The sequence below is a fragment of the Populus euphratica genome, unplaced genomic scaffold, assembly GCF_000495115.2.
Source record: "Populus euphratica unplaced genomic scaffold, PopEup_1.0 scaffold6.1, whole genome shotgun sequence".
NCBI classification, from domain to species: domain Eukaryota; kingdom Viridiplantae; phylum Streptophyta; class Magnoliopsida; order Malpighiales; family Salicaceae; genus Populus; species Populus euphratica.
In genome coordinates, this window is record NW_011499849.1 from 3,961,184 (window position 1) to 3,971,880 (window position 10,697).

Consider the following 10,697-nt stretch of genomic DNA (forward strand, 5'->3'; position numbering starts at 1 on the left):
ACTATATAATTATTTTACAAGTTTACAAACTATTTTTTTGTTTGTCAACAACAAATCTTTTGAATTATTCCATGTAAACCTTTTCATCAATGTTATTATTTAAGAAAGTTGTTTTTACTGTATTTTAATATATTTCAAGCTACAATATCTATTAACACTTGTGTATAAATTATTATTAAGACATGTGAATATATGTCAAAATAGTTCATATATTTTTATTATCTAAAACAATTAACAACAAGTTTGGCTTTATTTGTTAATAATATCATCACTTTTTCTTTCTTTTGAAGATCTATTTTTCACCTAATAATTTACTTTTGAAAGGAAAATCTACTAGTTTTCATGTATGATTATTTATAATAGATTCAATTTTGTTATTAACTACTTTTTTCAATAAAAAGTTTCCAAATTGCACGTTGCCCAGGGGTAGGTTCTATACTCATTTTGTAACAATTATGTTAAAAATCAAAATTAAATATTTTAGTTTTTTCTACCTATTTTTTTTCCTTCTAAACTCAACTTCATCATTCTTTGATTAATGATGATTACTTGAATTAGCCTTAATCATTATCTCAAGTGAATTTTTTTTAAAAAAAAATTTCTTCTATAAACACATATTTTTTAAAAATTTAACATTTCTTAATTTCATAATATTATTAGAATGAATATCCTCAATTATTGTATTGTATACAATAAATTAATACGAACTACTATTGTGTATATATATATATTTAATAAATAAACAATCCGCAATCTTATATTCTATTTGTACCTTTTTAGGATCATGTATTGTTATATTTGTAACATACCACTATATTTTGAGGTATTTACAAAAAGATCCCTTACATTTCTATAATTCATATAATGTTTTATCAAACTTTTTTTATAAAATACTTTGTTAAATGTATTATTGAGAATTAGAATTGCTCCCTTACAAGTTTTAAAATGCCCCAAACTTATTAACATGATATTCATTACTTATGTTCTGCAATGTTATTTTATCATGGAGAATACTAAGTTGTGATTTCATAGATAACACCATTTTAGGAACAAAATATGCTTAATTATACTTTCTATTTTTTACCTTTATCACTTCTTATTAGCTTTATTTTTTTACTAAGTTGATTTTCAAAATTATTCTTATAATGTTTAAACATTTCAAGAGTTTTATTTTTGCTCTTAGACAAATAGATATGATATTTTCTTTTGTAATTATTTATAAAAGTAATATAATATTTTTTTTCATATTTGGATTGTTAAAACTTTACTTCACCAATATTCAAATAAATTAAACCCAGAGATTAAATGCTTTTTTCAATTAAATAAAAATAATTTTTTTTAATGAATTTTGACTTTACATAAACCCCGCACTTATAATTATTTTGGCAAAAATCATATTTGGTAATAGATCAAAGTTTATTATTCTTTATATAAAATTATAATTCACATGATCTAATCTATTATAACACATGTCGTAAGACTTAAGTACTAAAAAAAAGAGACATTATAATTTTCATTTTATGTATCTGTAGTTAAAATGGTCATTAAATGAATTGTAAAGAGATCACCACTAAGTACCCTGTTCTATAAACATTTCAATTTTAGAGAGTATAAATTTGCACTTTCAAAAACTAAATTAAAAATATTTTAGCTCAATAGTGATATAAATATTAAATTCATCCTAATATCAACCACATGAAACATATTATTAAGGGCTAGAATTTCTCAACCATGTTTTTAACAATTCTTTTCAACAACCCCTCGCATAAATAAAAATCATCTAATCAATTTGAAAATGAATTAAATATTTGTTAAGAGATATTGATATGGTAGATTATTAAATTAGGATGTGCAAGTTTTGACTTTGAACCTTCTTTTATGAAATACTATTGGATTTACTTGTTAAATAGTGAACGCAATGTCTTAAATTATTTAGCTTTTATGTAAATTAAAATAATAGTACTCTTATAGTTCTATATTTAGAGATTTCTTTTGATTCTCACTGCTGTATTTGTTTAGGCCTTGGACAACTCTTGAATTTATGGCTGCTTTAGAGAATTCAATCTTTATCAAAATTAAAAAAAAAACACCTATATTTTTTAACTCATATATATGATTTTTAATTAAAAATATTATGTTATGTTTCACTTGATGTATCAAGGTTTAAAAATTATTAAGAGTTCAATTCACCCTTTTATCATGTTGTAACTAACATTTATTTCATCATAAAAATAAGCAAGAAATGAATTTTTTATAATATTATCAAGAATATTATATGATTTAATTTTTTATTTAAATCTAAATCTCGGAATCTTCAATCAATTAAATATGATTATCATCATTATATTTTTTTTTTATCTTTTAAGGCTTTAAACCTATTTCTATTGATAAATTATATACAAACTCTCTAAACAAACTTATAATTAAAGGATCCATAATATTTTAAATTGAATTTAAAAATCAAAATAATATTTTTTATGATATTTTTAATTGATACAATAGATTCCCGGGTATTTTATTTTATTTGGTAATTTATTTTACTTGGTAATGATACAAGTCTCTTTGCAAGAAAACTAGAGTATTTGCATGTTTGATAATAACAATAATTTTTTAAAGGATTTTTCATTTAAAAATATATTAAAATAATTTTTTTTATTTTATAAAATTTATTTTTAACATAAACACAATAAAAAAAATAAAAAAATTCAAATAAAAAAAATATATTTTTAAAAAACTCCGTTTGTGCCGGAAAAAACAAACTTGCACCAAGATGGACTCGTAGCAGCCAAGATGGACTCAAATATGAAACCAAAACGACGCCGCTACTTCCCAGCCGTCAACCACGATCAACAAACACAAAACTTGTCCCCTAGTACAAGCAAGCAACATTCCAGTCTAAGCACTCAACAGAAGCCGTCCGATATTTACCAACCAACGGATACGATCTAACACAATCTCAATAACGCACTCTCGAGCCGCGTGCCTCCTCCTCGCACGTGACCAAACAAACCCGAACCCACCATCAAAAAATTATATTCTCAAGTGCCAGCATTCCCATCCTAGGAAGGAAACACTATCTCCAATTAATTTATCACTACTTCCCCCACTCCTTTCCCTTAAGGCTGACAGTCGACAGTACACGTGTGTGATTATTATAAGAAAAAGAAATCTGGCAACAACAATTTTTTTCCTTAACGTCAGGGAGAGAGAGGATTTAAATGAAAAGCTCTGCGCTTTGCAGGGCTATAAGAAGAAGAAAAAAGACTGAGCCAAGGACCTTATAAAAGCCCTCCCTCCCTCCCTCTTTCTGTAAAGAAGACAAATCGACAGCGTATTCGCGCGTTTAGCAGGTAATTTATTTTAATCTTTTTTGATCATTTGGATCTGTCCTGGTTGGATCTTTGTTTGTTTTTTTCCCCTTCTTTTCAGATAATCAATTCTTTTGATGTCGTTTTATGGCTAAATTTCGGATTAATGGTGCTGTAAAGCTGTTATATTTTTGGCAGTGGTTATGTTTGGCTGATTTTAGGTTAGATTGTTTGTATTCAGTGACAAATTGGTATTTTGAATGCAGTACAGTGTAAACTGAGCTAAAAGAGGGATTTTTTTTAAGTTTTGGTTAGTTTTGTTTATTAGTTAGATAAATTTGAATCAAGATAGCTAAAGCATGAGGAAAGTCTTATCGCTAATTTGAAATTATTTGTTTGCTGTAATGCGATGAGGAGATTGGCAATGCAAGTCTTTGGAATGTGTTGAATTTTGATGGAATCTTATCACTAATTTCTTATCGCTTGATTCTGAGATACTCTATTATGTCCATTGACAAAATTTCTGGATAGTTATTCCGTTACTGTTATCCGATCTAGAAGTTTTTTCTTTTTTGGCAGCATGTGTGTATTTTCTGTGTGCATGAGTAACTACTGCCAATTATTTATGTTTTGAGGGGTTGGCCTTTTTTTTTCCACCTTCTTTGATACAAGAGTTTATGATGTTAGGTTAGAGTTGGACAAGCTTATGTGTAGATGATTATTTTTTGATTTATTGACTTGACCTGGTCTTTGAGCAGCCTTGTTGAAGTGTTCTAATAATGTTTGGGCGTGCTCCAAGGAGGAGTGACAACAACAAATATTATGAGGTTCTGGGCGTGTCAAAGGGTGCAAGTCAAGATGAACTGAAGAAGGCTTATAGGAAAGCTGCCATAAAGAATCATCCTGATAAAGGTGGAGATCCTGAAAAGGTAGTTTCTCAAAACTGCTTTATATTAGTTGCGTAAGGTATATCTGATGCCTATTCAGCTCTGAACCATTTCCAATTTGTGCTTGGTAGCCAAATACTAGAAGCTCTAACATCTGCATCTGGGCAATTGACTGGCCAAGGCATGGGTGTGTTGGAGGCATGACATTTCAATTACGTCATGTTGGTTAAATGAATAGGTGCTGCAATGGTTTTTATTTCCTTTCGTTTTAATCTTCTGGGTGCTTGTTTGCTATGGTGGCTGATGTTATACACCTCTAGGATGTCCTGAGAACTTTTATTTTTGTATTACACCAAACTATGTGGAAAAATATTGGTTTAATTTTTGGAGAGTCTGAATGTTTAAGATCGGTGCACAAGAAATGCACTTGACATGTAAAGATTAAAAATTTGGTTGAAGACCATGCAGAGATCTGGGTGTTGAACTTCCTTCATCATCAAGATAAAACACAACAGTGACAATGATTTATTTTTTGTTATGATAGCCTGTTTATCAACTTCTAGTGTTATCATTGCAGAATTTGGAAGTCAAGGTGTTCACTAGCAGAGTTATTGATCTAGTCTGTTTATGTGTGCCTTCTGACACTCATCTATTGGTCTTTTTTACCAGTTCAAGGAGTTGTCTCAAGCTTATGAAGTCCTTAGTGATCCAGATAAAAGAGATATTTATGATCAATATGGGGAAGATGCACTTAAGGAGGGGATGGGACCTGGTGGCAGCGACGGTCATAATCCATATGATATATTTGAATCATTTTTTGGTGGAGGTGGTTTTGGTGGTGAGACAGAGAGACTTCTTGATGCATCTTGCTATTATTAATATTGACTAATTATCTTAGATAAAAGTTCTCAAGTATCTGTACTTTGCAGGTGGTGGCAGCTCAAGAGGAAGAAGGCAGAAGCAAGGTGAAGATGTAGTGCACCCTCTGAAGGTTTCCTTGGAGGATTTGTACAATGGAACTTCCAAGAAACTCTCTCTTTCTAGAAACATTTTGTGTGCCAAATGTAAAGGGTGTGTCCTTTTATCATATAACTTATTAGTTTTCTTGAAATGTGTTTGTGCATCTATGGCCACTTTTTTTTTTTTTTTTTTGTAGTGTGTGTGCATGTTGGAGGGTCTGCATTATCTTTTACTTTGAATTTAGTCTGTTGAACTCACTAGTTTTGCAGTTTCATCGATGAGATTGGCTGTGTTTTCTTCACACCTCATCCCCTATATTATTTGCAGGGTGTTATGGATCATTTTTTATTTAGTCTTTTGAACCAGTTCTCGTTAATAGTTTCAGTTGCAGTTTCATTGATGAAATTGGCTGCATTTTTCTTCACACCTCATCCCCCCCATTTTCTGCCATTTTCAGTAAAGGCTCAAAGAGTGGAGCCTCTGGGACATGTCGTGGCTGCCAAGGTACTGGAATGAAAGTTTCAATCCGACAGATTGGATTGGGCATGATCCAACAAATGCAACATGTGTGTCCTGAATGCAGAGGCTCAGGTCGTTAACTGAAACAGATTCTTTCCCTTTGCTTTTGCCTTAACTGTCATTCTGAAATGCGTTCATAATTGGTGCAGGTGAGCTAATTAGTGAGAAGGATAAATGCCCTCATTGCAGAGGGAATAAGGTAACGCAGGAAAAGAGGGTGCTGGAAGTGCATGTTGAAAGGGGAATGCGACATGGCCAGAAGATAGTTTTTGAAGGTCAAGCTGATGAAGCTGTAAGTAAAATCAAATAGCATTTTTGAAGTGCTTCATTTATTAGCTTGGTCTAGTCTTGAACTTCTAACTTCTCACTGAATAGAAAGGCAATATTTGATTTTAAAGTATGAACGATGGGAACAAAAGATAGTCTGGTTTCTGGATATATATTTTTTTTTAATAATAGGCAGTACTTGGACAAGATTTTAGTTCGAAAAATTTCCAAGAAGTGGTGTTTTTTAGGTTTTGTTTTCAGTTCTTGCTACCCAGTGCAAGAATGGGCACATTTTATGATCATTTTTCTAAATGCCCACTTTGATATGTTGCAACACTTTACTATTAATTTTACAAATGCATATGAAGAGAGAGGGTTGTTCTTCAATTTATTTCCTGCTGTTGGACATTAATATAATTTTCAGTTGAACACTGATCGTTTGACAGGGCTTGAGACATTCTCTTGTGCAATTACATTAAACAAAATCTTATTTTTTGTCATGTCATTTGCAGCCTGACACAGTTACAGGGGATATTGTTTTTGTATTGCAACTGAAAGAGCACTCCAAGTTTGAACGGAAAATGGATGATCTCTTTGTGGAACACTCTGTCAGTTTAACAGAGGCTCTTTGCGGGTATCAGTTTGCCCTTACCCATCTCGATGGTCGGCAACTTCTTATTAAATCAAATCCTGGGGAGATCTTAAAACCTGGTATTGCTTGTATTTTCCTTGAATATCATTCGGAGTTCCTCATCATTAATCACTAGTAATTTTTCTGAATTCAGGTCAATACAAAGCAATTAATGATGAAGGAATGCCACATCATAACAGGCCCTTCATGAAGGGCAAGCTCTATATCCATTTTAATGTGGTGTTCCCCGACTCGGGGACTCTTACCCCTGAGCAGTGCCGTACTTTAGAGACTATATTACCCCCAAGGCAAAGCAAAAACTTGTCAGAGATGGAGTTGGATAATTGCGAAGAGACAATTATGCATGATGTCAATATTGAGGAGGAGAAAAGGCGGAAACAGCAGCAGCGCCAGCAGCAGGAGGCATATGATGAGGATGATGATGAAGAAGAATCACCTATGCCCCGAGTGCAGTGTGCCCAGCAGTAAGCCAGATATTACAGTTCTATTATAATTTACGTCTTTTCCAGCTGGATTCTTTACTCTTGCTTTATGTCGATGATCTATGGTTTGTGTTATTTATCCCCCATTAGTCAGTTTTTTGACAGTTGAATTAAGATGTGCTGATATATACATGGATTCTATAATATTTTATTCCATAGACCATCTCAAAAATTTTCTCCCATCATCATCATTCACTCGCCACTCGATCATATCATGTTTTCGTGTATATAAATGAACTTGGGAGGCCCTTTAGCTAAAAACTGATGGGGTCTTGTCGGAAAATCTCGTTTTCCAAGCTTATCAAGGGCTTGCTTGCAGAGAGGGAAGAAGTCCAAGCTGCTCTTTTCAGATTTACGTTGTCCTCGTTTCCTGATTCGAATATCGCTTAAATAGTTTTTTGTCATGAAGCTTCACTAATCTTCACTGTTCATTGAAATAGCCTAAAGCCTGGAAATGTCATCCTCTCATGGCATGTCTGCTCATTAAATTGTTCATGATATCCGTGTGCTTTAGCCTAAAGTCTTGAGTCAAGAGTCTTCAGCTCCCAGGTTGGCTTGCTGCCTGTATAGACTTCCTGATTATTTACCAATCGCCATCTGTCAGTTCATGGAAGGCTATTGGAAAAATTATTTGACAAATAAACAAGCACGCGCGCACACACTCCAAAGAACTTTCCTAACACAGTGAGTTGGGCCGCATAACGCCTAACATGTATTGCACACCCATTCCGAAAAACGTTTTGATTTTATCATAAATTTTATTCATCAACATGCGACTTGAATCAACTGTGGTCGCTCCACCGTGGGCACTGGTTGCGCAACCAATAGCAAGATTTGAGTTTGGCATGGGACGCAAGCAATCAGACGAGTGTCTGAAAAAAAAGAAAAAGATGTTTTTTGTGGCCCAAGAACTGGAATTAAATGCTATTTCTTTCTTTTCTCTTATAACTGGCATCTCGTATCAATATACATATAAGAAAATATCAAATTCATTCTTTAAGTGTTTTAGGACTTGCCGGAAAATAAATCTTCTTGAATGCTGTAATTCTAGAAGTCAAGTGAGAGATTAATGTTTTGTTTACTTTCATAAATTAGTTTTTTTTTCCATCTCTAGTATTCCTATTTATCTTAAATTTAAGGATTTTTTTAATGTAGAACTAAGAAAACATGTTTATTATATTTATTTCATTTTAAATAAAGAACAAGGGACTCGTTTGATTTAAATTGAAAATTATAAAAGGAATGACCATAAAATATCAGGTGAACTAATTAAGAGTTATTTTTATAGAGAGAAAACCAACTATTTTGATATCTTCCCGTTTCCTAGAAAACTGAAGAATTAGACGACACACATTTCTAAAAAAACAATTTTCAAACTCAGTTAATAAATGCATTAAATCTTCTAAAATATTTTTTCTATAAAAACTGGAAATAAAAAAATGACAAGATACTACAGCCCTCAGCTTCTTGAAACCCTATTTGGAGTTACTATGACTAGTTTTAAGCAGTAGGATGTGTCCACTTTTTATATTTACATGGAAAAACTGAAAAATACTTTTCAAATCAATGTGTACACATTTAATTATAAAATATACTAAAAGATTTGGGATTTTTCCTATGTTGGAAGTTGACGAGGTTGCATGTTGAAGTCTGGCTAGTTCAAAAAAAAAAACGTTCAATGAATGTTGAAGTCTGGCTAACGAGTGAGAGAAAATCAACGAAACTCGGAATTCTGTGCTCTGAGTTAAGAACTTAAAATTGAAATATGTATTGGGAAGCAGTCGCCGTCGTCATTGTCGTCGTCGTCATTGTTGTCGACGATATAAATATCACAATAGGAAATAGAATTCTTTAGGGGGGCTGGCTCAAGGGAAAACAACTACATGTTTTGGAAAGATCGTGTATCAGTATTAAAAAAATACTAAGTAGCTGGTGAAATTTTATAAACTTTGGAGACCCATTGTTCTTCCATAAATAACTTGCGTTTAGCAACTTAACTTGGGTGATTAATAAACTTGCTTTATTTTATTCTCATTTTAGATTGGAATTGTAAAAGAGAAAAGTAGGAATTAAATAATTTTAGATTGGAATTTTAAAAGAGAAAAGTAGGAATTAAAGAAAAGTAGGAATTAAAACCTTCGTATTAGCATGAAAACGGTGTGGTAGACAAATCTAGGGAAACTTGCCCATACCTTGTTTAGCAAGTGGCAAATTTCACGATGCATGTGTATATAATTATATTGAGCTAAATTCTAGTCTCGACTGATTCTTGTTCATGTGCGCATTCAACAAATAAATATAATTACTAATTACAAACTTTTTCAACAAATAAATATAATTACTAATTACTTTAGTTGAGTTTAGACACAAACTGCACAAGCAATTATCACTAAATTAACGCTCATTGACTAATCAAGCAATAGAGCTGATTTGACCGTTGATCGATCAAGAAGCCGCAATTAAAGACGAGATCTTGATATGGTGGCATGGCGATGGTGTTATTTCCTTGTCATGCTAGTTTTACACATTAAATTTCAATCAAAATTGAATACGTTATGTGCACGTAGCTTTTGTTGGGGCCACGCACGTAGCTTTTATTGGGGCCACGACAAGAATATTTTTGCTGATTTTGAATAAAAGCTGATGATATATATAAAAAAAAAACAGATTTATTGAAATCAATAATACAGCAAATAAGATGCATTAATTTGTTACATTACAGAAACCACATAAAAACACATTTGCTGTAATAAACCAATCAACACTATCACTAATATAGATATTAAAGCAATGCAAATCACATTAGAATAATCCCACAAAATATAGAGCTTTTTGATAGGTTGAACTCTCACCTACTTGACCACGTTTCCCAAATTAATTATGTAAATCCTCTTATACTTATTGTAAATCGCATTTCAAAATAGTGCAAAGCCTTCAAGTTAGTTTTGGATCCTACTGGCTGGAGGTGTGTGTGTGTCTATCTATATATATATATATGAGTTTGTTGAAGATAAGTGCATTACATTGTTGTCAGTACTCTTCCGGTAATAATTTACAGAAAGGGTTTCCAAAAGTTTAAGTTATCCAAATAGCGCTCTAAGTGTCATTTTGATAAAGTGGGACAAAAAATATATTCAAACGAGGGTTCAAGTTATCTTTGTATGTGAAGAACTATAATACGAGGTTTGTTCATCGTTTCTGTTTATCTCTCGGATTCACATCTAGTTTAGATTTCATGATCTTCCTAGCAATAATTTGAATGATAGGAGGCCTGTAATACATCTAGAATAAGACCAATTCTTTAATATAAAAAACATCAAAAAATTATAACTTAAATTATAGACCCCGACTGGATCTAATAACATAATTTTATCTAATTATATAATAAAAAAACAGCGATATAAAATAGATTAAATTAAAAAAATAAAAAGGGAACAACATAACCTATGCAAAAAGAATGTTTGTCTAATAGAATTTTTTTTTATAAAGTTTAATTTTTTAAAAATTCAATATTAAAAGATAAAAATTAAAAAAAATAACTAGAGTTAATCCAAGTTAGCATCCTAAACACACAATCTGAGTTGCGAGGTCATGATAACTCTATAGAAAAAAAATCTAAAAA

The 10,697-nt window shown here is 31.7% G+C and overlaps 1 protein-coding gene across 2 annotated transcripts; it reads left to right on the forward strand.

The window, feature by feature from the left end:
- Positions 1–3,215: 3,215 nt before the first annotated feature.
- Positions 3,216–7,257, forward strand: LOC105120757 (dnaJ protein homolog 2-like). 2 transcript variants are annotated; one of them, XM_011019117.1, is made up of 8 exons: positions 3,216–3,350; positions 4,067–4,237; positions 4,865–5,033; positions 5,125–5,266; positions 5,613–5,746; positions 5,824–5,966; positions 6,454–6,652; positions 6,727–7,257. In XM_011019117.1, exons 2-8 carry the CDS (start codon positions 4,088–4,090, stop codon positions 7,059–7,061), a joined length of 1,272 nt encoding a protein of 423 aa, XP_011017419.1. In that variant the 5' UTR covers positions 3,216–3,350; positions 4,067–4,087; the 3' UTR covers positions 7,062–7,257. The 2 variants fall into 2 exon arrangements, with proteins under 2 accessions (XP_011017419.1, XP_011017420.1); XM_011019118.1 differs by lacking the exon at positions 3,216–3,350 and adding an exon at positions 4,327–4,433 and having other exon boundaries at positions 4,146–4,237.
- Positions 7,258–10,697: the final 3,440 nt, after the last annotated feature.

Bases quoted from the DNA above. Each gene is read 5' to 3' on its own strand.
- LOC105120757 (XM_011019117.1), top strand. From the start codon at position 4,088: ATGTTTGGGCGTGCTCCAAGGAGGAGTGACAACAACAAATATTATGAG. The intron at 5,034-5,124 runs GTGAGACAGAGA...TGTACTTTGCAG, and splicing joins TGGTGGAGGTGGTTTTGGTG to GTGGTGGCAGCTCAAGAGGA. The intron at 5,267-5,612 runs GTGTGTCCTTTT...TGCCATTTTCAG, and splicing joins TTGTGTGCCAAATGTAAAGG to TAAAGGCTCAAAGAGTGGAG.